General features: G+C 43.0%; 2 protein-coding genes and 1 long non-coding RNA gene across 3 annotated transcripts in view; 1 reads left to right on the forward strand and 2 right to left on the reverse strand.

The window, feature by feature from the left end:
* The window catches only part of LOC311253568 (NACHT, LRR and PYD domains-containing protein 3-like), a 379,521-nt gene that overhangs the window by 134,721 nt on the left and 220,714 nt on the right, over positions 1-24,086 (reverse strand). The gene's annotated exons all lie outside the window — the stretch shown is intronic.
* Positions 1-24,086, reverse strand: part of LOC311253569 (NACHT, LRR and PYD domains-containing protein 3-like) — a 42,638-nt gene that overhangs the window by 17,210 nt on the left and 1,342 nt on the right. The window contains exons 2-3 of the mRNA XM_084347633.1: positions 2,398-2,728; positions 176-292 (exon numbers count right to left, since the gene is read on the reverse strand). Coding sequence (XP_084203759.1) covers positions 176-292; positions 2,398-2,702 — 422 coding nt within the window. The 5' untranslated portion in view covers positions 2,703-2,728. The remainder of the gene's footprint in view (positions 1-175; positions 293-2,397; positions 2,729-24,086) is intronic.
* LOC311253574 lies at positions 7,181-8,704 on the forward strand. The gene is made up of 2 exons (XR_014621716.1): positions 7,181-7,549; positions 7,909-8,704. It is a non-coding gene; the product is annotated as an uncharacterized lncRNA (long non-coding RNA).

Raw genomic sequence — 24,086 nt, forward strand, 5'->3', positions numbered from 1 at the left:
AAACATTTCCATATGCGCAGTATGTCACTGCAGAAAAAAAAAAGCTGTAGTTGACAGGACAGAGGAAACTTTCCAAAGGGAACGGATTTAAACCTTAACTTCTGAAATTAATATTTTTCAGACAGCAACGATGGAGCTGCGGATCTATCAGAAGGACAGCTGCTCTCCTCCTCACCTTCTGTCAGCCAAACGCTGTCGTTTAAAATCAATAACAAAATCCTTTGACCGGTCACTGTTGAAGGAAACACAGCTGGGCTCAGGTTCAGCTTCAGGCTCAGCAGAGGCTGGTCTCCTGTTGGACAGAGGATAAGACCACAAGGGACAGAAATTAATGTTTTATTCTTCAGACACAGAAGCTGCTGGAGAAACTAGCAGCTATCAACAAGAAAAGGATCAACACACCAGAGTTCAGTAAACATGAAGCTGAATGATTTCAATCTGTGGATCCTCACTTTTCATAAAATAGACCAAACCAGGATAAAATGAGCTGTTTCTGAGCAGATTCTTCTGTTAATGACAGATAAACTGTCAGCTGCATCAGCACCAACACAGTCCACCTGTATTCTCACGTTTGCATGACTCAGCACAAATATCCTGACTTTTATTTATTAGGGATTTAATGACACATAACGAATTACCGTCATGGGACTGTGACGATATCAGCCAACCCATCACATGGTTATTGTGTTTATGGATTTCATGGATTTTACAAGAGAAATCAGTGCCACTGCATTCTACTATCCGTCCTGACTCGGGGGGGGTCACGATCTCGATTGTAAGTCGGAAATCGATCGAAATGACAATTTTGACCTCAGAAATCAAAGGTGGAATTGAGGATTTAGCCACACCCCCAGTGTCACGTCCGGCAGGCGTGCCAAATAGGAAAAAAAACAAACTACGGCTTGTTGTAGCGCAGCGAGTTAACGTTACCTCCTCTAACTTTAATCCGCAGCCAATTAAAAGAAACCATGGCAACTGCTGATATCAGAGAAACATCAACTGAACTCGAACCCCCTCATGCTTCTCTGAAATCACCGGTTGGGAAATATTTTGCATTTCCTGTGAGTTATGTCAAGAAAACCATAGTTTGTAAGCTATGCTATGCACGTGTAGCATATGTGTCCACTGGCAAATATGGCAGGACATCTCGGCAGTCATCATAAAGATGTAGACTGAACTGAGAAAACAACAGCTCTAACACAGCCAACTCTTCCGTCCTCAGTTAGAGACAAAATTCAACTCACGCTAAAGCAATAACTAGTGCTACAGTGGTATTTGTAGCATCAGACATGTGACCTCATTCAGTGGTGGAAAACCCCAGATTTAAGCATTTAATTAGCAAACTGGAACCACGCTACGAAATGTCAAGCAGGTCGCATGTTACCACAAAGGTGTTGCCCTCCATGTGTGATCATGTGAAGGAGAGTTATTGGAGGTCTGAGCAGATTTAGTGTCTTTAACGACAGACTGCTGGACCTCCAGAGCAACACACAGCTACATGACCATCACAACACACTACAGTAAGTGTGCACACTGCAGTTACAACAAGGAGCCACTAGGTGACTTCTCCTTTTGTCTACAGTTAGTTTCCAATTGACTGGTGAAACAAGTTATTGTTACATTTATATTGTTAATAAATTATTTAAATTAGACAATAAGGCCTGCAAACACTGCAAACGAATAACGGAGGTCATATCACTCATGACACCATGTAGACCATCTTTTGAAATAAGAATGAATAAATTAAATGAGTTTTCATGTCATAAAACTCACCATTAACAAATAATTACATTATAGTATAACGGAAAAGTCCATTTCCAGTAGTTCAACCCCAACTAAGTATTGAGTGCATATAGATGAACATAGTTTTCAGAAGGCCAACATTTCTATATTAACAATGCTTTAAAAAAAATTTAAAAAGTTCCTTAAATTTGTAATATTTAAATTTTGGGGGAATTGAATTTTAGGTCTTCATTGAATGTTAGCCATAATTATTACTATTAAAATAAACTGAATAAATAAAGACATGGGATGTTTCATTCGGTGTGTAATGGACATATATATAATGTATTAGTTTCACTTTTTGAATTGAATTAGTGACATAGGCCTTAATAAACTCTCCCATGACATTCTAATGCACCTGTACATCAGAAACAATAGGAGTGATAGGGACAGTAGGATATGCAATAATTAACTACTGCATACATCTTGACAGCTCTACTTTACACTGTTGATTTGTATAATCCCAACAGACATGTCCAGTGATTTTCAGCTTTCTGTGTTTACATTTGTCTGTTTTGATGATACAAGTCAGCGGTCCTGAAATGTGTGTTTCTCTTCTATAAAACACATTCTACATCGCGGAGGCAACGTCTTTCCACTTAGGGCTTCCTTCACCTTTGAAACGGGGCAGAGCTCCGTGGGAAACACCTGCCTGACACAGCAACGTAGGGAACCGGGGGTTGTTGTCCTTTAAAATCAATGAGACGAGGATTTGACCGGTCACTCTTGAAGGACACACAGCTGGGTCCAGGTTCAGGTCCAGGTTCAGGTCCAGGTCCAGGTTCAGGTCCAGGTTCAGGTTCAGGTCCAGGTCCAGGTCCAGGTCCAGCACCAGCACCAGCACCAGGTTCAGGCCCAGGTCCAGTTCCAGTGGTTTTAGAGGGAGGGCCTCCCTCCTCTCTGTCCTCACACTGATTCATGCTGCTCAACTCACACACACTTTCATCTGGAGAGGAAACACAAATCATTCATCTGCACATCAACTGAAATCAGCCTTTACATCATGTGTCCTGTCAGAACATCAGTTGCTCCTCCACTGATTGGCTGCTTCATATCAGTGTCACATGAATGCTGCACTTCTACTGTCAGTCCACTAGATGGTGTCATGGAGCCATCAGACTGGAAGTGAGTCGTCTGCTCTGAACACCAGTTTAACCAGCGAGACACGACTGGACTCTCTGTTCTAGAAACACCAGTAAGATAACGCCAGAGCGGCAAGAGACTGCTTTGTTTGGAAAACTGAGTGGCGCGAAGCGAGGGATCTATAGGTAGATATACGTCTGCCACATAGACATATATACAAAGACGCCTCACTGAGCGGGTTGGTCCGCTGCTGCGATACGTCGACGTCGTTGTCATATTGGAGGAGGCAGCTCCGCCCCGTGAACTTATACAAGTCAATGGAGTGAACTTGCTCCTTCTACAAAGTGCTGTAAGTTAATGTCTCTCATTTACACATTCACACACATACGAATATATTTGAGAAACAGACTGGAACCAAAAGCAATGTTTGTAATGTTCTCTGATGATTATAAACGTTAACTCCTTACATGTTGTTCAGTATACAGGTAGGCACCAAACCGACGTATGTATTTTTATAATGAGTGTTTACAGCTGCCAATGTATGTAACTCAGTTACTGTGATGATACGTGACAGTTAAATATTGAATTTGTGTCTATAGCCCTATTCGCACGGGACTAGTATTACCTGGGGACCTCATGTGATTTAGAAATTACCCCACCACGTCTGTGTTTCGTGCGGCGCATTCGCACGGGATAAGCGAAGTCTGTGTTTTAACTCGAATTTACTGACATTATTCCCCGGATATGATGTCAAGGCTCTGCGTGACCTATGTGTAACGATCACACCGGAGCCCTCGTTCGAGCAGTACAACAGTTAGATATGCATATTTTTATTAAAATAATAACTGGTGAGCCTGTTGAAAGATAGAAAAATCTTCCTAACCGCATGCCACCATGCATGTAATCATAGACGTCGGAACTAGGGGTGCGGGGGGTGCGGCCTCCCTACACACTGCATTACGCTTTAAAAAAATAAAAAAACTGAATTTAAACTCAATTTGTCTGACTTACATTTATCGCTTTCATATAATTAATGCATAGATCTATGCTTTTGATGTGCAGCCTGCCTGACTACATATAGTAGCCTAGGCATCTGGCATAGGCTGCTGTATGGAGTCAGGCTGCATATGGACCTGGTGCGCTCCGAAGTGGAGCGCAATTTGATCAGGAGGGACTCCGCATAGCTGCAGGGCGAGAGCAGGCAGTTCTTGAGGCGGCTCAGGGGAAACGAGTGGATGTGGGTTCCCCGGAACTGACCCCCTTTCCACGAGAGCGGCTAAGCCTTGAGCTGGACATACTGAGGGCAGGCGCGTAGGCAGGAGTGGGCCTGGCCGGGCCAGTGCCGCCCACATGAATCACTGGCCCACCCATCCACGTTTGAGGAATTTAAAAAAAAAATACATTTTTGAAAGAGACCAATTATGCTCATCAGGGAATTTTAATTCGACCTATTCTACAGTATACAGTACAGACCAAAAGTTTGGACACACCTTCTCATTCAAAGAGTTTTCTTTATTTTCATGACTATGAAAATTGTAGATTCACACTGAAGGCATCAAAACTATGAATTAACACATGTGGAATTATATACTTAACAAAAAAGTGTGAAACAACTGAAAATATATCTTATATTCTAGGTTCTTCAAAGTAGCCACCTTTTGCTTTGATTACTGCTTCGCACACTCTTGGCATTCTCTTGATGAGCTTCAAGAGGTAGTCACCTGAAATGGTCTTCCAACAGTCTTGAAGGAGTTCCCAGAGATGCTTAGCACTTGTTGGCCCTTTTGCCTTCACTCTGCGGTCCAGCTCACCCCAAACCATCTCGATTGGGTTCAGGTCCGGTGACTGTGGAGGCCAGGTCATCTGGCGCAGCACCCCATCACTCTCCTTCTTGGTCAAATAGCCCTTACACAGCCTGGAGGTGTGTTTGGGGTCATTGTCCTGTTGAAAAATAAATGATGGTCCAACTAAACGCAAACCGGATGGAATAGCATGCCGCTGCAAGATGCTGTGGTAGCCATGCTGGTTCAGTATGCCTTCAATTTTGAATAAATCCCCAACAGTGTCACCAGCAAAGCACCCCCACACCATCACACCTCCTCCTCCATGCTTCACGGTGGGAACCAGGCATGTAGAGTCCATCCGTTCACCTTTTCTGCGTCGCACAAACACACGGTGGTTGGAACCAAAGATCTCAAATTTGGACTCATCAGACCAAAGCACAGATTTCCACTGGTCTAATGTCCATTCCTTGTGTTCTTTAGCCCAAACAAGTCTCTTCTGCTTGTTGCCTGCCCTTAGCAGTGGTTTCCTAGCAGCTATTCTACCATGAAGGCCTGATTCACACAGTCTCCTCTTAACAGTTGTTCTAGAGATGTGTCTGCTGCTAGAACTCTGTGTGGCATTGACCTGGTCTCTAATCTGAGCTGCTGTTAACCTGCGATTTCTGAGGCTGGTGACTCGGATGAACTTATCCTCCGCAGCAGAGGTGACTCTTGGTCTTCCTTTCCTGGGGCGGTCCTCATGTGAGCCAGTTTCTTTGTAGCGCTTGATGGTTTTTGCGACTGCACTTGGGGACACTTTCAAAGTTTTCCCAATTTTTCGGACTGACCGACCTTCATTTCTTAAAGTAATGATGGCCACTCGTTTTTCTTTACTTAGCTGCTTTTTTCTTGCCATAATACAAATTCTAACAGTCTATTCAGTAGGACTATCAGCTGTGTATCCACCTGACTTCTGCACAACACAACTGATGGTCCCAACCCCATTTATAAGGCAAGAAATCCCACTTATTAAACCTGACAGGGCACACCTGTGAAGTGAAAACCATTTCAGGTGACTACCTCTTGAAGCTCATCAAGAGAATGCAGAGTGTGTGCAAAGCAGTAATCAGAGCAAAAGGTGGCTACTTTGAAGAAACTAGAATATAAGGCGTATTTTCAGTTGTTTTACACTTTTTTGTTAAGTACATATTTCCACATGTGTTAATTCATAGTTTTGATGCCTTCAGTGTGAATCTACAATGTCAATAGTCATGAAAAGAAAGGAAACTCATTGAATGAGAAGGTGTGTCCAAACTTTTGGTCTGTACTGTATATCCTATATATGTTTCTTTCTTTCTAAAAAACAAACAAACAAAAAAAAAAGATATTGAACCCCAGAGCACTACTCGCTGTCGTTGCCATGGTTGCCAACAGTTATGCGCGTGACGTGCAGCGAGCGGGGCAAAAAGCCTAGCAACTATGGTCAGTTAGCCAGCGGACTTTTGACTCTAGTCGACGGCTAGGAAAATGATGAAACAAAGTAATTTAAATGTCATATTTTAAACGACCCAGACTCGAAGAAGATGACACACCACTGCCTCCAACATCCGAGCCCACAGAGCCCGGTTTTACAGACTTTACCTGCAATACGGTTAGCCCACCAAGCCCGGTCGCCTGCTCCCCACCACCAGTGCTCTCTCCCGGCCAGCCTGACGTGGCTTTGCCTACTGATTTATCAGCTATTGAGGAACCACCTTCACAGCCACAACTGAAGGAATTTCCCTGCACAGTTAAAAATGGAAAATCACGGTGTTTCTCATCCAAGTGGTATGGAGAGTTTTCTTGGTTGGGATACAGTGTGAAAACGAACGCGATTTTCTGTAAAATGTGCAGACATTTTGCCGGCGGAGCTGACGGCCCATTTGTCAGAGAAGGGTTTGTAGACTGGAAACATCTGCGTCAGGCAGGCGAGAAGCACCAGAGGAGCAAGCCTCACTCCCTTTCACTTGAGAAATTTCAAAGCTACTGGGCTAATCAAAGTTCAGGCCGGGGAAATGTGCTAAACCAAATGAACCGTGATGCCATGGACTATTTGTTCATTGAGAGGAATCGAGACCATCTAAAAGTCGTTTTGGATATTGTACTGCTTTGTGCCAAGCAGGACATCCCCCTAAGAGGTCACAGGGAGGATGCGGATGCGCTTAATAGAGGAAACTTCCTTGAGCTGTTCAAGTTCATGTGCAAATATGACCCACAGATCCAAAGTCGTCTGGAGCAGCTGCCCAGAAACGGAACTTTGATGAGCCCCGATGTTCAAAATGAGCTGCTCGAGTCAGCTGCTTCTTTGTTGTTGCGCAAGATCAAAGCAGATATATGTGAACCGGGCACCTATTATGCCCTCATGGCAGACGAATACAAGGATGAGTCAAAACGTGAACTTGTAGCTGTTTGTGTGAGATACATTAACAGAGGAAAAATAAAAGAACGGGCAATTGGATTTGTGGACACAAATGACATGAGCGTGTAACCTAGATGAATAAGACAATAAACTGATATAACTTAAGATCAAACCTAAAAATAAGCAAACACAATAATTATTATGTTTAATGTAACAGGATGTCATAAAAGCAGTTTACTGTTCAATTTATTATTATTTTGTGTGTACTGCTCCTTTAACAAGTGCTGGTCAGGTGACTACAGCGCCGCTTGCAGGAGAGAGGGAGGATAATTAGAGCAAGAGCGGAATGCTACAGACGGCAGAAGGAAAAGTCGAACGAGAGGAAAAGAGAACGTAAATAGGAGTAAAAGCAGACTATTTTGAGGTTTTACACCTTGTTTTTCTTTTATTTCGGGAGGATATTGTACCGAACTGCTGTTCACCTTGCTGGATTCAGTTTTTTGCACTTTTGAATGAGGATTTGGTGAGTGGGAAAAAGCTATTTTTTCAGTGTGTGTATTAGCAGGTATTCCTTTGTCATATAAGTTCAGTGTGAAGACGATATTACTCGCAGCTAAGCTAAAGCAGCCTGAACAACTGTTATGCTGTGTATTTTGTATTTTCATTTGTGTAATGTGTAGCTAAGAGCTAAAAAAATAGCTTACACGGTCAAGTTGTCTCACGGTGGAGAAAAAGCGAGAGCAGAGCCGCCATTTTAGGGTGCGGTTTGTATTTAAGTTGATAGTTAATCTGTATTTCAGTACTAGTACTTTCTTTTCATTTAATTTCCTGATTTATGTGAAGCTAAAATGCCTGCATGTGCGTTGCCTTGTTGTATGGCAGGCCAGGTTTTTTAGTCGGGATCGCTGGTGTGTGAATACACCTTGGAGTCGTGGAAACAAGATGGCGAGCTTCCCATAGGAGAGAGAGTTGGAGTGGAGGATCACCTGTGCTGCAAAACTCACCTACACACGTGGACAAAGACACTGATTCTGACACTGGGATCGTGGTAGGACAGAACTGACAGGTTTTGCAGCAACACACAGTGAATTTCATTTGGACTGAGAAAGGACTTAACCAAAAGACTGGTCACATCAAACTGAAGAAATCTGAGTTATTGATTATATGGATCTGCGAGATCTGATTGAGTTGTATTGTTGATACAATTTTAATTTTTTTATTTGCATTTTCTTTTCTTTTATTTATTCCCTTTTCATTATTGTGTGCCAATTTGGTATGACATGAATGGGTTTTGTGAAAGTGATTTAAAGCTTAAATAGAGCTGGTTAAGCACATTAAAGAGATAGAAGAAAATTAGAATTAAAACTCATAAATAGGCCTTAACTAAGATAAAATTAGAACTTAGACTGAGTAAACTCAAAATAGATACCAAGAACTAAACAACCAACATAGGAAACCTAAATATAAAATTATATCTCAAATCAAATAGGTTGGATTGAATCCAAATAAGATAAATAGGAAAAATAACCTTATTTTTCTGAGGTTGGGTTTCATTTTGAATGGTTGGAGGGAGATTGAGCAATTCATGTTGTGTGTGTTTGTGTAAAAGTGTTTTGGTACCACTGTTACTGTTTTTCTAATAATTTTTCTATATAAAGTAGCCGGCAGTTAAAACTGACTCACTGGTCTGTGGTCTGTTATTTTTAAACACTAATATCACCACTCTTCCTGAACCTAGACTCTAGTCCTACACCTAAAGTGCTACAAGCGCAGTTGCTATTGCAGAGAAAATACTGCAGGTGATTGAACCACTACAACTTGACCCATCTCTGTGTGTTGGCTTCAGTTTCGACGGGGCCTCCGTTATGTCAGGAAACAAGGGAGGTGTGCATGTTATTTTAAAACAAACGTTTCCTCAGGCTGTGTATGTCCACTGTAATTCTCACAGACTGAATTTGGTGCTATGTGCAGCATCAAAGGTGTCCGGACATGTCAGCACATTTTTTGATACAGTGAACAATATACATAGTTTCATGACAGGCAGCAGCAAACACGCTCGGTTCGTTGAGGTGCAGAAGGAGCTCCATCCTGACCGCCAGTGCCTGGAACTCCAGCGCTCCGTGGACACGCGCTGGAGTTCCAGGTCTGGAGCAGTGAGCAAAATTTTAAGTCTGCTGGACGTCATATTAGAAGTCCTAGCCTGCTCCTGCAAATACAAACAAAAAAGTTTTTATTCCTCCTCGTCACGTTCGGGAAATTATTTCAGACGAGTGACTTCGCTACAAGGGGATTTCAAAGCCCGACACTTTGTGTCACTGAATGCATTGACCTCATTGAGGGACTAAAAGAGAACTTTGCTCAATTCAGACACGATTCAAAATGTGGGTATGAAGCGGTGATAAAGCTGACTGGAGAGTTGATGAGCAAATACGACATCACGAGCTGGGACATAACTGCTGGGAACAGAAAAAGGAGACTTCCTGCGAGGCTCACGGAATCTGTGGTCACGACAAGCCTGGGAAAAGCAACGAGTGTCAAAAATGATGATGACCTGCGACACCTCTGGAACGATATCCTAGACAGAGAACTGACAGAGTTGAACACTCGTTTCCAAGAGGACCAGTATGGGATCATGAGGACAGCAGCCACGTTTCTCCCACACTCCATGCGCACCACATGTGATCACTATCACATCTCAGTTGAGGATGCTGAATTAACAGTATTCATTGAGCAATTGCGCCGGAAAGTTGCCAACGGGCTGGAATTTCCATCCCTCATGGAAGTGTTGGACATATGTGCTCCTGACATTTTCCCTAACCTCAATAAACTACTGCGAGTCATCATCACACTTCCCATGACGTCTTGTAGCGTTGAGAGACTGTTCTCCACTGCAGGTCGGATTAAAACGCACCTCAGAGCATCCATGAGTACCACCCGTCTCAACAACCTGTCAATTTTGTCCTTTGAAAAGGAACTCTGTGACACTTTGGACTATGATGAGATCATCTCTATATTCAATGCAAGACCCAGGCGTTTGCGCCTTGTTTTGTAGGTCATGAAAACAACAAAGGTAGGCCTGCTTCATATTTGCCTGTGATAGCTGAGTGTTTCATTCTTTTTTCTTTTTCTTTTCTTTTTTTTTTTTTTACTGCTGATCGGTGAGCTGTCCATGGTGCTTAAGATTTAAGTCTGACAGTTTGTTTAATTGTTTTGCAGGCCATGAAAACAACAAAGGTAGACCTGTTGTTATAGCACTGCTTCATTTTTGCCTGTGATGTGAAGAGATTGCTTTGCTTTAAATAACGTGTAGAAATTAAGGAGTGTGTTATTTCGTAATTCAAGTGATGTTTAGCTGGGTGTTTGCATTTTATTTTTTTAACTGTTGATCGGTGAGCTGTCCATGGTGCTTAAGATTTAAGTCTGACAGTTTGTTTAATTGTTTTGCAGGCCATGAAAACAACAAAGGTCGACCTGTTGTTATAGCACTGCTTCATTTTTGCCTGTGATGTGAAGAGATTGCTTTGCTTTAAATAACGTGTAGAAATTAAGGAGTGTGTTATTTCGTAATTCAAGTGATGTTTAGCTGGGTGTTTTCATTTTATTTTTTTAACTGTTGATCGGTGAGCTGTCCATGGTACTTAAGATTTAAGCCTGATGAATTTTGTGTGATACAGTATGTTTAAGTGTTTTGGTAGGCCATGAAAACAACAAAGGTAGGCCTGTTGTTAGCACTGCTTCATATTTGCCTGTAATGTGAAGAGATAGTTTTGCTTTAGATAACAGTGTCTTGTAGCCAGTTAGTAGATTTTTTTTATTACTGATTGGTGAACTGTGCCTGGTACTTAAGATTTAAGCCTGATGTATGTTAAAGTATTCCCTGCTGTTTGGTTCATGTTTAGTTGCCAACTTTGTGCAATAAAGTGGTTAACAGTGCTGTGCGCTGTAAATTAAATGCACTGTCCTTTTTTCTGAGAAAAGATGGCCCATCCAATTTTGTACTGGCCCACCCAAGATAAAAATTCCGCCTACGCCACTGACTGAGGAATGTGTGTAGGGGACGAGAAGTAAGCACCATCCAGGATGTGTCCATCCTGCATACCTTGCAGCCCCAAACCCGCTCCATGCTGTCGGAGGTGGAGAAGCTCATTAAGCTGTGTCTGGCCCTGCCAATATCTGTCGCGGCATCCGAGCGCTCTTTCTCAGCCTTGCGCAAGCTGAAAAACCTGTCTGCGCACCATGACGCAGGAGAGACTAACACATTTGACCGTTATGAACGTTCACAGTGACCTTATGGATGAAAACAATGTCTCGACCCTCCTTAAAATCTTCATCCGTAGGTCAACTGACTTGTTTGAAGAAGGTCCACTTTTGGAAATGCATGAAAGCCCTGAGTCAGGAGCGCAGACTTTTCTTTTTTTCATTCAAGGGTACAAATAATGCTGTGATGTTCCTTAAATGGCTTGATTTAGTTATCAAAGTTTCATTTTCTTAACAATAAAGATGCCGTGTTCATCCATTCTAGTTCTCTTATAACTGCCTGCTATTATAAAATAACTTAAAATCAAATCCTTAATCATTGATAAGTGTGCGTGCTTCCCCCGCCCCTCCCAACAAAAATCAGCCCCCCCCCCCTCAAAAAATAGTTCCGACGTCCATGAATGCAGTCAAAACTTTCATTTATAATTGCCAACGCAACCTCAATAATTCTCGACCTGGAAAAAAATAAAAAACGACCCCAAATCACAGAGATGCCGATTCGCACGGGACTAATATTATCACATGACCTCTGTGTTAGGCGTAATATGTAATTTGCGGTGGAATTTTTACTTTACAAATTACGGACATGGCAGATTTGCACGGGATTAAGATCACAGACGACCTCCACAATTATTACAAATTACTAGAGGTCCCCAGGTAATACTAATCCCGTGCGAATAGGGCTTATGATAACCAGATCCTGTAAATGTGACATCTGTCTACCATACTGTCAACTTAAATATGGACAACTAACTGCATAATATATGAATCAGAATCAGAAATACTTTATTAATCTCCGACGGGAAATTGCTTGCGTTACAGCTGCTCCCATTCAAAGTCAATATGCAGAAAAATAGTAGTAGTAATGATAATATCTATCTAATATCTAATATCTTGATTTGCGGACTTATAATTTTTTGTCTCCATGATTGTTATTACTAGTACTTAGATTATCAAAAATCACTGTATTTATAAAAATGACGTTGGTGCTTTTTATTCTCACAAGCATCACATTTACATGTCAGGATCTGGTTATCATAGACACAGATTCAATATTTAACTGTCATGTATCATCACAATAACAGAATTACATACATTTGCAGCTGTAAACACTCATAAAACATTATAAAAATACATATGTCGGTTTGGTGCCTACCTGTTTATTAAACATATGAGGAGTAGTTAATGTTTATAATCATCAGAGAACATTACAAACATTGCTTTTGGTTCCTGTCTGTTTCTCAAATATATTCGTGTGTGTAAATGTGTAAATGAGAGACATTAACTTATAGCACTTTGTAGAAGGAGCTTTATAAAGTTCACTCTATTGATGTCTATGTATATATGTCTATGGTGGGCCATATGTTGCCACCCCTCAAAAATTCCTGCCCCCCTCTTGCCACCCCATAAATATTTTTCTAGATCCGCCCCTGTCAGTCACGTATTTCCACTTCATGCAGCTGGTGCTGAGGGCTCAGTCTATATGATGACGTCATAGTAAATGGTGGGCCACATTCATGTGTTTGGACTCATCTGAATCTCCAGGATAACATGTATCTGATCATTATGAACAAGAACCTGAACACCAACATATTATAAGTCACATCGGCTGCAGTCAACAGCAGCAGGGAGAGGAGGAGGGACAGGAAGTCCCCAGACTCCCTTGAAAAATCGCTCCATTTTGTGAGTTGTTGAGTTAAGAGGACCTTTATAAACTGTGTGAAACGCTGTCGATGACAAATTCTGAATGATTCGGGCCTTCTTGTAAGTTCGGCCCATGTTACAGCCTCGTTTTAGGGGGTGCTGCAGCCCCCTCAGCACCTCCAGCTCCCGCATCCAGGCGAGCAGCTGCTCTCCAGCCACGTTTAGTGCGTCAGACAGCGGGAGAGCGGCGGCTCGTCTCGGCCTCCTCCACAGGCTGATTCAGGCAGGAAAAGCTGCCTTCAGTCATCAGTAAGTGGAGCTACACAGTGACAACCACTCTGTGTTCAGATACTGACCAACTAACTCCACTTCTACTCTTATTTCACCGGCTACACTCCCACAATGATCCTATAACGACGCTGCATTCTGACTATTTAAGTTGCGTTGGGCCCCAGAAATGATGCAACACATCTTTCCCTCATGTGAATGCAGGTGTAATTGTTTAAAGCTTTGATGGCAGTGTGAATAACAGTAAATTGTTTTAGGCTGTCACCTCAGCCTTTCTGTGTAATGTTTGTGGAGCCAGTAAATGACCGTGGACTGCCATCTAGTGGCCAGTCTTGATGAGGGTAGCAAGGTATAAAAGGGAGGAGACTATGAGCCCTGTAAGCTCACCTGTGCATATCCTCACCTGTGCGCATCTCCATCACCTTTCTCCTTTGTCTCTGCTGGGTTGGCACGGCGTCTGTGCTGCTGAGTAGGGCTGGGCAAAACGATTATTTTTGTAATCGATTAATCTAGCAAATTTTTTTTCGATGCATCGATTAATCTAACGATTAATTTTTCAATTCGATTCTATTCCGATTCGATTCGATTAGCAATTATTTCCCCATAATTTTACCTATATAGCAATTTACATATGCTAATTTATGTATCTCAATGAAAAAACACAAATTTCTTCATTCCAATACATTTTTATTGCTCTTAATTACCAAATTCCAAAATAAAATTCAAGTAATGAATAGCAAGCGGCCTCATGTCTTTCAGCACTTTGAGGTGCTGGTGCATAGCCATCGTGCTTTTATGATTGGCCATTTCCATTTTACAAAGCTGACAAACAACAGAGTTGCTCCCTTTTACTGTAAAATAGTCCCATACCTTCGAAATACGTGTTCTTTTTTTGCTGAGTTCAGCGTCAGCTGACTCAGTAGCCCCATTCACACTGCCATTTGCATGCGGGGATCCTGCGCCAATTCTCGGCATCCGCCTCTGTGTGAAAGTTTCAGATGCGGCGAGGGGTGAAATTTCCCTCCGCCTCTGATGCTCCTCCGGAGGTATCAGAGGCGCATTAATGGCGAACCGAACCAGTGTGAACAGATAAGCCGGCGGCACGGAGTGAGGGCGTGTCGGTCTGATGGTGTTCACTGTGTGATAACTAAACAGGTCCAATAATACCGCAGTTATTCATGGATAAGTGTCTGTCAGCCTGTCGGTCCGACCGACTCTTCGTCACATTTCTGGCCGAAAAACAGCATCTGTCCCCGGCAAAAAACTTTTAACTTACCAAGTGTTTGTCACAGTGAAAAAAATCACCGGGACGGTCAGCCCTCCACCGAGACTTCAGTGAACTTTCCCCCAGAAAACAGCCTCCCTCCCCGGGAGTGAAAGAGTCAGACAGCGTCCTGTTTACTGATGGTGATTATTTAATTATGTAATTTAGAGAAAAACGTAACTTTGTCACTTTCCAGGATGTTTGGTGGGTCAGGATCTCATCACAGCACATTATAGCAGCATCCATATGATGATAACCAGTCAGCAGGTACATGTTTAGATTAACAGGAGGACACCGGGGAAACACGTTGAAAAAAAACACGTCATCACCATGACGTGTACCGTCACGCCTCTTTTGGAGCCGCGGCGCCGGCTTTCTGTGTGAATTACACTCTGGTTCGTCTTTTACGTCGGAGCTGCTTGGCTCTGTGTAAACAACCAACGGCGGAGAATTGGCGAACCGCCGCTGCGGCGATAATACGGCGTCTGTGTGAAAAGGGCTACTGGCGTTGCTGCTACTCGCTGCCACCATTTTTTGTTTTGGTCGGTTGACGCGTCGACGTACAGTTTTTGCGTCGACGTATTTTTTGCGTCGACGTAATCGATGACGTCGACGCGTCGCCCCAGCCCTACTGCTGAGTTTCTCTCTGTTTGGATTATGCGTGGCTCCCCGAGTAAGTTTGCTTTTAACCACGCAATGTAATCACGTACCATCTTTATGTTGATAAGGTGCTGCGGTCTGTTTTAAGTTTGTTTATTGTTATTAGGAGGATGGTTCTTCAGACGGCACCTTCAACACAACAAACAAATAGCTCCCTTGGTATAGTGGAACGAGGTATGTTGACTCAAATTTAGAATTACTTTTATTCTTGGGTGGTCTGGATTTATTTATCCTGAGGGATGCCGCCAATACTGTTTGATATGGTGAATGGAGTTAGTAATGATTGTAAATGTTTCCAATGAATGTATCTTTTAATTTTTCTGTTGAATGAGGGCTTGGAAATTGTGAATTAAATGTTTATGTATTTAATCTAATCTTCCTTTTTTCTTTCTGTATTTTTCTTTAATAGTTTTTACGGTGCTACAGCAGGCAATAAAATTTAAGCACCCGTTTGAATCTCTCCGCCTCATTTATGGACGCCAAGGGTCCGCTACAGTAAAAACTCGACCATCATGTCCGAGCCATTCTCCTTTGTCACCTGACGTCAGCAGCCGACGCAGCCTACAACCTGGGCATATGGACAAGACCAGTAAAGGAACAGTGCTCAATCTTTAAAGGTACAGCGAAAAATGCAGTGAGAGACACTGGACTGAAACAATTAAGAAACGGGAGAAAGAAAGAGAATGGAGCAACACACTGCATGTCGCCTTTTGAGTTAAATGTCAAGAAATAAACCCACAATCAGCTATAGTTTCAAGGGTTTAAGAGTTAAATGTCCAGTAAAGGTTACAGTAGCCCACGTATTTTCCATCCCTGAATGATACATTTATAATGTTTCTTTAAAGGTTGAAAGAGTAAAGTGCAATATAACCCTTTATGATTGTGGTAATTGAGTGTTCATTTTGGTCACAGTTTGATACATTTTTGTTAAGAATTTTGTGAATGTGTGAAGGGATTACTTTGTGAACTAAAAGGACCACAGCCTAGAATTCTGAACACAATCTTTTAATAAAACAAGCATTCAAAATGTCACTTAAATCACAAGGGATAGATAACATCAAGGGTCAACCATCCAGGTCCAGCTCCGGTGAAAGAACTTTAACAGACAAGGGTCGAGAGTTGCGGGAAGAGAAGGCTAAACAACATGAGAAAAACTTCAGTAAGGGATACAACTCTTGGAAACAAACAGCAAGGGACTCCAGAATGAAACTGAAGGTGTTTTGTGCACTGGATGACCTTGATAATATCCAACAAACCATAAAAACCACACATGACACAGTGTGCGAACTCTATGAGCCTATTAGACGCAACTGCATTTCCACCCCAGAAATTACTAAGAAAATGGATGCCTGCATCTCCCTCACAGCTGAGATCTGCGGCCTCGCTTGTAAAAGAAAAGAAACTATCGAAGAGGCGTTTAACGATGAATTGGAGAAAGAGAGGGTGAGGGAGATACTAAACAAAAATAATCATGGCTCCATTTTTGGATACACCAACACGGAGACAGTAATCTCAGAGGCATCCTCAGTCCATTCCTCTCCTCAATACAAACGAGCTGAGGCCAAAGCAGAGCCTTCACTAAAACTGGGAAAGGCAAAGGCAAGGCAGAAAACAGAGACATCCTCAATCCACTCCACTCTCTCCACAGTCTCTAGCAAAAGAGCCGAGGCCGAAGCAGAGCTTGCAGTAAAACTGGAAAAAGCAAAGGCAATGCACAAGATTCAAGCTCAACAAACAAAATTGTGCAAAATGGAAAATGAATGGAAACAGAGTGAAGCAAAAATGTTGGCAGAAATGAAACAGAAGGAGGCTGAAATGCACTTAAAACGAGAAAAAGAGAAGTTGAGGTTAAGACAGCTAGAAGCTGAAAACGAGGTGGAAGTGGTGGCAGCCCGGGTGAGAGCCTATAAAAATCTTGAAGGCAGTGTGAAGAATCATGGAGAGGAGAGTGAGCCTGCTGAGATCCTCTCTGTGCACCAAAGGGTGGAGTCCAGCTATTCACTAAACCCACGGGCCGTGCCATTCCAACCTCAGACACCTCCTGAAATAACAAACCAAGACACAGCCAATCTAGCCCAAGCCATTGCAAGCTCTTTAAGTGTAAGCAGGCTGTCTCCCCCTGAACCGATAACATTCTCCGGTGACGCTTTAAAATTTATTGACTGGAAGATCTCCTTCATGGCCCTTATTGACCAGAAGCTCCTCCCTGTTTGTGAAAAGATGCTTTATCTTAAACACTATCTTGCAGGAGAAGCACGCAAAGCTGTGGAGGGATTCTTTTACAGGAATTCTGAAGATGCCTATTACAGCGCTTTGGCATTGTTGGAGGAAAGATATGGAAATCCTTTCATCGTTCAAAAGGCCTTTCGTGACAAACTTATGAAATGGCCCAAAATCAGTGGAAGTGACCCCCCAGCCCTCAGAGAATTTGCAGACTTCTTAAAAGGCTGTGCTGAGGCTATGCCCCATGTTAAAGGGTTAGCCATCCTAAATGACTGTGAGGAAAACCATAAATTACTGAAGAAATTACCAGACTGGATCGTGCACCGATGGAGTAGGATTGTTGTTGATGAGTTGGATGCATCTGGTGACTACCCAAGCTTTTCACGTTTTACAGATTTCATGCAAAAGGAAGCCCGGATAGCATGCAATCCCATCGCCTCCCCATTTCTGATGAACTCCAAAGCCATGGATGACAGATTACCTAAAAGAGCAAATACTCTGAATACTAGCACCCAGTCTAACAACTCTTCTGCTGGGATGCATAGAACAGCCTATTTCAAATTAAAACCATCATTAAAACCACCAACACATGGCATAGCTAAGTGCCCTACCTTTGTAGAAAGACCCATTGAAGACAAAAGGGCATTCATTCGAGAAAACCAACTTTGCTTTGGCTGCCTGTGGAAGGGACATGTCATAAAGGATTGCAAAAGGCGACACACATGTAGTACATGTGGCCGACATCATCCAACCTGCCTGCATGAAGAGAAGAGGAATGTATCCATGGCAACCTTGGAGCAAAATTTTACCCCCACAGAAGATGGCAGAAGTCAGGAAGTCCACAATGTATTGTCCCACGCCGTCACTCAAAGTTCTTCCTCCACCTCTAACATCGTACCTGTATTTTTGTCATCAGTGAAAGAGCCACACAGAGAGCTGCTCACTTATGCTTTACTTGATACACAGAGTGATTCAACTTTTATTTTGGAAGATTTGCTCAAGGAACTTAATGTGAACGCGTCACCTGTTCAATTGAAGCTAAGCACAATGACAGCTGTCAACACCATCATAGCAAGCAAGATTGCACATGGTTTGCAAATTAGAGGAATCCACTCTGAAACTCACGTTCAGCTATTTAAGGCTTACTCTAGGGATTTTATCCCAGTGGACAGATCTCATATCCCAACTGACAAGACAGCGCGGCAGTGGCCACACCTGAGACACCTGGCTGACCAACTTTCACCACTGCAAGACTGCGAAGTGGGACTGTTGATCGGATATGATTGTCCATTAGCATTAGCACCTCTGGAGGTCATCAGGGGTGATGGAAATGAGCCCTTCGCACAGAGAACCGAGCTTGGGTGGAGTATAACAGGATCATCTAATCCTCATCTTGACAGACTGGGAAGCCAGAGCTTTGTACACAGAGTTGCAGTGAAGGAAATGCCAATGCCATCAGCCGCTGATGTTCTTAAAATTCTTGAGTCAGACTTTAATGAGAGGGGATATGAAGACAAGTATGTGTCACAAGACGACTTCCGCTTCATCCAACACCTTAGCGACAACATAAAGCAGAGAGAAGACGGACATTATGAGCTCCCTCTCCCCTTTAAGAGTAGCAATTTGCCCTCACTACCAAATGACAAAAGGCTTGCCATTGTTCGCCTGCAACATTTAAGGAAGAAACTGAAGACCAATAAGCAGTATTATGATCATTATAAGACCTTTATGGAGGAAATTATCAGCAGAGGTGATGCCGAGCCAGCCCCTCCCATGGCTGAGGGTGGGACTGTGTGGTACATACCTCATCACGGTGTATACCATCCGCAAAAACCAGATAAGTTGAGGGTGGTTTTTGATTGTTCAGCAAAGTTCCATGGAGTCTCCCTCAATGACACTCTCCTGACTGGTCCGGACCTCATTAACTCACTGGTGGGAGTCCTTTGTCGCTTCCGAAAGGAAGCTGTGGCCGTGGTATGTGATATTGAAAGCATGTTTCATCAGTTTTTTGTTCCACCCAGAGTACGGAACTATCTGAGATTTCTCTGGTGGGAGCATGGAGATTTGGAAACAGAACCCCAGGAATATCAGATGGCAGTTCACCTTTTTGGTGCTGCCTCATCCCCTGGTTGTGCCAACTTCGGCCTTAAGTATTTAGCACAGCAACACAAATCTGCTCATTCTTCAGCCTCAGCTTTTGTTGAAAAGAACTTTTATGTAGATGATGGCCTGACCAGTGTTCCTTCGATCAAAGAAGCCAAGGACTTGATTATTGAAGCTCAAAGGTTGTGCAAAAGGGGAGGTTTGCGTTTGCATAAGTTTAACTCAAATAGGCAAGAAGTTCTCAGCTGTGTTGATCTCTCAGAAAGGGCGACAACTGCTAAATCCCATGATCTCGGTCTAGATGTGACATCAGTAGGGTGTGCGCTTGGCATTCAGTGGTCAATAGAAGATGACACCTTCAGTTTCAAGGTCAACTTCAAGGACCAACCTGCTACTCGCCGTGGTATTCTTTCAGTTGTCGCCTCCTTGTATGACCCACTGGGCTTCGTTTCCCCTTTCGCTTTACGTGGAAAATGCATTTTACAGGAATTGTGTCGCATGGGTAAGGGATGGGATGAACCCCTTCCAGAGGATGTATATTCACAGTGGGAGGAGTGGAAAGGTGGTCTCCAGAAACTGAGAGAAGTCATGATACCCAGATGCTATCACCCACACAACTTTGGTGACATCATGAGGACAGAACTGCACCACTTCTCAGATGCCAGTCAAGTTGGTTATGGTGCATGTTCCTATGTAAGGTACATCAATGACAGAAATGAAATCTACTGCAGCCTTGTGATGGCCAAGGCAAGAGTAGCGCCCACAAAAATCATGAGCATTCCAAGACTGGAACTTTCTGCTGCTGTAGTTTCTGCCAGAACAAGTGCCATGTTGAAAACTGAACTGGAAATGAAAATCGATGAGGAGTTCTTTTGGACAGATTCTCAAGTTGTGCTGGCTTACATCCATAATGACTCAAGAAGGTTTCACGTGTTTGTGGCAAATCGCCTTCAAGTAATAAAGGAAAAAACAGATCCTGGTCAGTGGCATTATGTTGACACATTAGAAAACCCAGCCGACCATGCCTCTAGAGGCCTTCATGTCTCTGAAATCTCCTCAACAAGCTGGATGTCAGGACCCAAATTCCTGTGGGAGCAAGAAGTGAAACCTAGACCCAACTTCTCTACTGAACTGCTGGTGGGTGATCCTGAAGTTAGAGCAGTTCAAGTGAATGTAGCCACTACCACCACCAGTGACTCGAACAACACACTCAGCAGTTTGAGTAGATTTTCATCTTGGATAAGGCTCCTCAAGGTTGTTGCAAGAATTAAGAGGCTAGCATCTAAGCGAGGGCATCAAGGTAATCATGTGACTGTTGAAGAACGAGAGAGAGCAGCTGAGGTGGTCATTAGGCTTGCTCAGCAGCAAGCATTTCCCCAAGAGATAAAAACACTTGAAAGAGGAGGTAGTCTCCCTAGTTCTAGTCCTCTTTTCCGCCTTGACCCTATTGTGGATAAGGGCCTACTTCGGATTGGTGGGAGGCTAAAGCAATCATCTCTTAGTCGAGAACTAAAACATCCAGTCATCCTTCCAAAAAACTCTCACATTACTAAGCTCATTCTGTCCCATTACCATGACAGAATTTGTCATCAAGGTCGAAGTCAAACTCAAATGGAGCTCAGAGCCAATGGGTTTTGGCTTATTGGTGGGAGTAAATTCTGTCGCCCAGCTGATATACAACTGTGTAAGGTGTAGGAAACTCCGACGCCCAGTAGAGGAGCAACGTATGGCTGAGCTTCCAAGGGAACGAGTCGAGGTGTCAGCACCATTCACACACTGTGGTATGGATGTGTTTGGCCCATTTATCATCAAGAGAGTACGCAAGGAATATAAGAGGTATGGATTGATCCTAACTTGCCTCTCTTCCCGAGCTGTTCACATTGAAATGTTGGAGGATCTGTCAACAGACACATTTATCAATGCTTTAAGGTGTTTCATTAGCCTCAGAGGAGCGGTACGTCAACTCCGTTGTGACCATGGAGCAAATTTTGTGGGAGCCAGGAATGAGCTTAGAGAGGCACTCAAGCAGTGTGACATCACTCAACTTGAGGTTTACCTGGCTGATAAACAATGTGAGTTCATCTTCAACGCTCCCGCAAGCGAGTCATACCGGTGGTGTTTGGGAACGCCAAATCCGGACTGTGAGAAATGTGTTGAGGGCCACTCTTTCTCTCTGTCCTGGTAGACTTGATGATGCTTCACTTCGAACTTTGTTCTATGAAGCTATGGCCATTGTTAACAGCCGCCCGCTAAATACAGATGGAATCAATGATCCCACATCACTAGAGCCCTTGACGCCCAATCATCTTATTCTGATGAAGTCCAAAGTTGCTCTCCCACCTCCTGGGAAATTTGTAAAGGAAGACATGTATGCGACAAAAAGATGGCGACGAGTGCAATATTTGATTGAGCAGTTTTGGAGTCGTTGGAAGAAGGAATACCTTTTGAATATTTCTACACGGCAGAAGTGGCATGTGCCTCGGCGCAACCTCAAAGTTAATGATGTCGTCATCATCAAGGATGACTTTCTCCCCAGAAACCAGTGGCAGTTGGGACGGGTGGTTGAACCCATGGAAGGAAGTGATGACCTAGTTCGTAAGGTCAAAGTGCAAGTGGGAGATCGAAAATCATCAGGGAAACTTTCAATTATTGAAAGACCCATTCAGAAGCTGGTGCTCCTTTTAGAGAATGAGTGACTTGGTGTTTGCTATTATTAGACCAACCTGTTAACATTTGTGGTTCAATACAAGGATGTCAGAAATTATGAACCTGAGCTTTAGATTTGTCACTTATTATTTAGATTGATTGATTGGTGGGAGTGTGAATAACAGTAAATTGACTGCCATCTAGTGGCCAGTCTTGATGAGGGTAGCAAGGTATAAAAGGGAGGAGACTATGAGCCCTGTAAGCTCACCTGTGCATATCCTCACCTGTGCGCATCTCCATCACCTTTCTCCTTTGTCTCTGCTGGGTTGGCACGGCGTCTGTGCTGCTGAGTTTCTCTCTGTTTGGATTATGTGTGGCTCCCCGAGTAAGTTTGCTTTTAACCACGCAATGTAATCACGTACCATCTTTATGTTGATTAGGTGCTGCGGTCTGTTTTAAGTTTGTTTATTGTTATTAGGAGGATGGTTCTTCAGACGGCACCTTCAACACAACAAACAAATAGCTCCCTTGGTATAGTGGAACGAGGTATGTTGACTCAAATTTAGAATTACTTTTATTCTTGGGTGGTCTGGATTTATTTATCCTGAGGGATGCCGCCAATACTGTTTGATATGGTGAATGGAGTTAGTAATGATTGTAAATGTTTTCAATGAATGTATCTTTTAATTTTTCTGTTGAATGAGGGCTTGGAAATTGTGAATTAAATGTTTATGTATTTAATCTAATCTTCCTTTTTTCTTTCTGTATTTTTCTTTAATAGTTTTTACGGTGCTACAGCAGGCAATAAAATTTAAGCACCCGTTTGAATCTCTCCGCCTCATTTATGGACGCCAAGGGTCCGCTACAGGCAGGTTGTGCTTCGTCCTCTCATCTCATCAGGATCCTTCTGGTCACCAGAAGAGGAGAAAGCACCGTGACACTGAGCAGTAAACATTAGTTCATGCTCCAGCCTGCAGCTTCTCTCTCGTCAGTCTATCCTGCTTAGCCGGACACTGCAGCTCCTGATCCATCTGTTCTGCACTGCAACTTTATTCTTCCACATGTTGGAGGCAAATATTTTACTTTTTACTCAACTACACCTGTTTGATAATTTTAGTTACATTACAGATTACATGCTGCATCAGAGCCGAGACTGAAAACTGGTTTTCACTGACAAACTGAATAGTTAACAAACCTGAATAAACAGGTCGACTTGGTTTGTTGGCACCAGTTCAGTTTTAGGTTGTTTTCGACTCCAAGACTCAAAAACAAAATTGTTGTTTCTTCACTAGTTCCTTTGATTTTCATGAAGAAAGAAAATACAAGTAAAAACTTGTATTAAAGTAATGGACTGGTAAAATCCTGCAGCTGCACTGCAAACACTGTCAGTTGATGTAGAACAGACTGATGTAAAGTAAATGTGGCTGATTTGATTATTGATCACATTTCAGTGGACAGTGACAGAAAGAGGCGACACTTCCTGTTGGAGGAGTGTTCACAGCTCTGACAGCTCATTTAGTGACACACTTAGATTTTTATTCTTTCATTACAAAATAAAAGCTTTCATCTGCTCACCGTCCTCTGAATGCTGCTTCCTGCTGTCTCCACATCAACTGACGACCAACTAACTCCACCTCTGCTCTTCCTGCACCGTTCTCCTCTCAACATGGAGGATGATGTTTGTAATGGCGGCTGTTTGACCTCACAGCTGTGAGTTTGTAGAAATGAACAGTGGAGCGACAACTTGTTGCTGTTTCTAGTGTCGCTAAGCTAACGACAGATTGTTGCTGTTTCGAGTGTCACCAGGGTCCGAAATTAACACCCGCCAAGCGCCAATGGCGGGTAAATTATCTGTTTGGCGAGTAAATCGCGGAGGTTATCCGCCACTCTGGCGGGTAAATGTTTGTACCACAATAGTACGTAAAACTAAGAGTCGCACTCTTGGGACGCACACACACACAAACACACACAAAAA

This window comes from Pagrus pagrus, assembly GCF_965226575.1.
Source record: "Pagrus pagrus genome assembly, chromosome: 24".
Classification (NCBI taxonomy): domain Eukaryota; kingdom Metazoa; phylum Chordata; class Actinopteri; order Spariformes; family Sparidae; genus Pagrus; species Pagrus pagrus.